This window comes from Temnothorax curvispinosus, unplaced genomic scaffold, assembly GCF_003070985.1.
Source record: "Temnothorax curvispinosus isolate PA1 unplaced genomic scaffold, ASM307098v1 QBEX01006848.1, whole genome shotgun sequence".
Classification (NCBI taxonomy): Eukaryota; Metazoa; Arthropoda; class Insecta; order Hymenoptera; family Formicidae; genus Temnothorax; species Temnothorax curvispinosus.
Genome location: NW_020216628.1, coordinates 8,363 through 12,941, shown reverse-complemented (window position 1 = coordinate 12,941; position 4,579 = coordinate 8,363). Strand labels below are relative to the sequence as shown.

General features: G+C 53.6%; 1 protein-coding gene across 1 annotated transcript; it reads left to right on the top strand.

Moving 5' to 3' along the window:
- Positions 1-471: 471 nt before the first annotated feature.
- On the top strand, positions 472-4,227 carry LOC112456441. Its single transcript, XM_025018971.1, has one exon. The coding sequence runs from the start codon at positions 472-474 to the stop codon at positions 4,225-4,227; it is 3,756 nt and encodes a 1,251-aa protein (XP_024874739.1).
- Positions 4,228-4,579: the final 352 nt, after the last annotated feature.

The following is a 4,579-nucleotide window of genomic DNA, read 5'->3' as shown; positions in this document are numbered from 1 at the left end:
GCCAGCGATGCAATACGCAATCTGGCCTTAACGGATGCAAATTTCAAAATCGCGTGGAATTTGTTGCGCGCGCGATACGACAATCGTCGACGATTAGTGCACGAGCACGTCCATGCGCTCCATACGCTTCCCCCCGCGACCTCAGATTCCGCCGCCGCGCTCACCGCGTTGCGAGATAGAGCAAGCGTTTCAATTCAGTCGTTAAAAAACCTCGGTCGTGCGGTTGACACATGGGACGACGTGCTCGTTTATTTGCTCGTCCAAAAGCTGGACAAAGACACCCGAAAAGCATGGGAATTAAAACTTGGCGATACGGTAGATTATCCCACATACGAGCGCCTTGACAATTTCTTAAAGTCTCGAATACGCGCTCTCGAGAATATTCTCCCGGCTTCGTCGCAAGTCAAGGGAAATAAACAGCATGCCTCAATTCAAGCTCACGCAGCTAATGCCTGTACAAACAAGTGTCCCATGTGCCAAAAGACGCATTTCTTGTCCGCGTGTCCGGATTTTCAAAACAAAAGCGTCGCTCAACGACGTGATCTCGCGAAGAAGTTTCATGCGTGCTACAATTGTCTTAGCATACGGCATACTCGCGACGCGTGCTCGAGTAAGAACACATGCCGGCAATGTCAGCAAAAACACCACACGCTTCTTCACGCGATCGACGTGAATAACACTAGCTCGACAACCGAGAGCTCACCTTCATCCACGGACGCGAAAACAGATTCAACTAACGAAGTAACGTCACATTTGTTGTCGCACACGACCTTCTCGAAATCAAATATTTTGTTGGCTACTGCCTGGATGAGAGTGAGCGGTCTCAACGGTCGACATGACACAGTTCGTGCGTTATTGGATCAGGGTTCCGTTACCACCTTGATCACCGAACGATTGGCTCAGCGATTGCGCCTCCCGCGTACGCGCGTCTCCGTCTCTATCACTGGGATCGGCGAGACCGCTGCCACCGCACGCAGCGCAGCTACCGTTCAATTGTCAGCTCGTGACGGCACGGGCCCGAGGCCCTCCGTCTCCGCTCTCGTTCTCAAGTCGCTTAAGACTTACGTTCCGCACCGCGTGCCGGATATAACCAATAAGTCGTACATACGCGAACTAACGCTAGCGGATAGTGATCCTACTAGCGCAGCGCCGATTGACATTATAATCGGTGCTGATTTATATGGCGCGATTCTACTACCGGAAGTCCGTAGTCGCGCTCCCAACGAGCCCGTTGCTCAAAACTCGATTTTCGGATGGTTCCTGTCCGGACCAATGCCAGCGCCGTCGCGGCCGGCTCGCATTCAAGCGCATCACTGCACGCTGCTGGAGGAACTATCGGATCAATTAAAACGGTTCTGGGAGGTCGAAGAACTTCCTCAGAAAGCGCATCTCTCACCGGAAGAGATGCGATGCGAAGAGCATTTCGTATCGACGCATTCTCGCGCCCCCAATGGGCAATATATAGTGCGGTTGCCGTTTAAATCGGGGCCCCCTATCGAAATCGGCGAATCAAAATCGTCTGCTATCGCGTTGTATTCGCGCCTCGAAGCGCGGCTAAAGTCAAATCCGGACCTCGCAAAAGAATACAACGAATTTCTCGCGGAATACGAGCGTCTCGGACACATGGTCAAGGCGCCGCTAGACGAACCTCCCGATGGTCAGGTATATTATATACCACATCACACAGTTATACGCGAACACAGCTCGACAACTCGTCTGCGCGTCGTATTCAACGCCTCGCATCCGACTTCCAATGGTCTCTCCTTGAATGATCATCTCATGGTTGGCCGCAAACTGCAACCTGAGTTGTCATTTATTATTTTGCGATGGCGGCAATATCGGTTTGTATTTACCGCCGATATCGCAAAAATGTATCGCCAAATCCTCGTCCACCCCTCCGATGTGGAATATCAGCGAATCTTATGGCGACCCACTCCGACCTCGCCATTGATAGCCTATCTCTTGTTAACAGTCACGTACGGTAACGCGAACGCGCCGAATGCCGCCCTTCGTGTCGTCGACCAAGTCGCCAAAGACGAAGGCGCGGAATGTCCGTTGGCCGTCCCGGTATTGCAGCTGCACACATACGTCGACGACTGTGTGTTTGGTGCAGACGACATCCCTCTCGCGCTTCAAACGCGAAATCAACTAATCTCACTATTGAAAAAAGCGGGATTTCATCTCCGCAAATGGGCGAGCAACCAGCCTGTATTGCTTGAAGGCATCGATCCTCAGGATCATGGCCTTGCTTCCGCAAAAACGCTCGAAGCGGACGAGCGTCTAAAGGTACTCGGGCTCAAGTGGGACCCCAACCAAGATGTCTTTCGATTCAACGTCACGCTCGTAGATTCCGTCCCCGCCACCAAACGCTCGATTCTCTCGACTATCGCACGAATTTTCGACCCTCTCGGCTGGATGGCTCCCGTCGTCATCACCGCGAAAATTCTTATGCAGCAACTCTGGCTGCTTCGCTGTGAGTGGGATAACGTCATACCGGAGGATCTTCTCCGCAAGTGGAGAGATTTTTATTTTCAATTGCCGCTACTGAAACAAATCTCAATTCCGCGGTGGACAGGTTACGGATCCGACACGCTCAGCGCGGAGGTTCATGGGTTTGCCGATGCGTCCGCCTCCGCATACGGCGCGGTGATTTATTTACGAGTCACGCACATCGACGGGACAGTCGAAATTACGATGCTCATGTCAAAATCAAAAGTAGCCCCGCTCAAACCCATGAGCATTCCGCGATTAGAGCTGTGCGCCGCGGTACTGCTTGCGCGCACAATCGACGCGATCCGATCCGCTCTCACAATCGCAATCAAGTTTTACCACTGTTGGACCGATTCAAAGGTCACTGAAGCCTGGCTATCGCAGCCTCCTTCCCGATGGCCAACATTCGTAGCAAATCGAGTCCACGAGGTACAAACCCTCCTGCCGACCGTCGAATGGCATCACGTGCCCTCACAACAAAACCCGGCCGATCTCGTGTCGCGAGGAGTGCCTCCGAAAGATCTTATCAAACAATCTTTGTGGTGGACAGGGCCTGACTGGCTCAAGCTGTCGCCCGATCAATGGCCAATCGAGCCTCAATCCCACGCGCCGGAAATACAGCCCGAAGAGCAAGTTCGCGCTCCCGTGCACGTCATGCAGCCTCGCGATCGATGGGATCTCAGCGAGAGATTCTCGTCGTGGAATAAGCTGGTGCGAGTCACCGCTTACGTCGTGCGATTCACGCGCCGCGCTCGCGAAGGAGGTTGCGGCAGGGCAAACGCGCCGTCGCAGAACGAGCCGGAACCGCTCAGCCCGGACGAAGTAAACTTCGCGCGCATCTTCTGGCTGAAGAACATTCAGCGTCAGTTGTTCCCCGTCGAATATGCTCAGTTAGAGCTCTCACAACGCATCTCGAAAAGCAGCAAACTACTGTCGTTGAACCCGTTTCTCGACAAGAACGGGCTCATTCGTGTGGGCGGTCGCCTCCGCCATTCGACGTTTCCGCACGGCAAAAAGCACCCAGTGGTACTCGCTGCCCATCCGGCAGTTGCCGCGTTAATACGCGATACTCACTTACGCGCCCTCCACGCTGGGCCGCAATATACGTTGCACCAGCTACGCGAAACTTACTGGATATTACGAGCGCGTCAAACGATCCGCGCTGTTCTACATCAATGTGTCACATGCGCTCGGGAAAGCGCCAAGATCGCGAGCGAGTTGATGGGCGACCTGCCCGTGTACCGCGTTACGTCAACGTCTCGTGCATTCCTACATTGCGGAGTGGATTACGCTGGACCAATACAGGTCAGATCCACACCCGGTCGAGGGTACAAATCGAGGAAGGCTTACATAGCCGTGTTTGTGTGCATGGCAGTCAAGGCCACGCATCTAGAGTTGGTTGGCGACTGTACGACTTCCGCGTTCGTTGCTGCTTTCGATCGTTTTTGTGCGCGTCGCGGCGTTCCCAGTGACATGTATTCGGACAACGCTACGACCTTTCACGGAGCTCATCGCGAAATATCCGCCGCATGGAAGCGAGCCGTGTGCGATCCAAATTTTCAGAATCGGACCGCGACTCAAGGCGTGCGGTGGAACTTTATTCCTCCGTCCGCGCCGCATTTCGGCGGGCTGTGGGAGGCATGCGTCCGCAGCGTCAAATTTCATATGAAACGCGTCATCGGAGCGCACACGCTGACATCCGAGGAGCCATTATACCGATCCCTGTTTGTTTCGTAGCGCTCGGGGGGAGACCTCGCGGGCTTGTAGGCATTTCTTTCTAAACCACGTTCACCGTCATCCTTACGAGGGTTATTGAAACGCGTATTATCTAGCTCTTGTCTTTTCGCGAGGGTCTTAACGTGAGCGAATGCGGCGGGGAGATTGTAATGGTCTCTGCGATTGAGTTGAATTCGATAAGTGAGCGGGAGTCCTTCGCAAAAGGATCGCGCGGTTAGGGCGTCGATTTCGGTCGTTGCGTGGTCGTCTAAGTATCCACGAGTACGCCTTTCCTCATCAAGGATGGCCGACCGGAGATCTTTTACTCGGGTTATGTAATCTAATATATGCTCCCCTGATTTTAGATAAATAG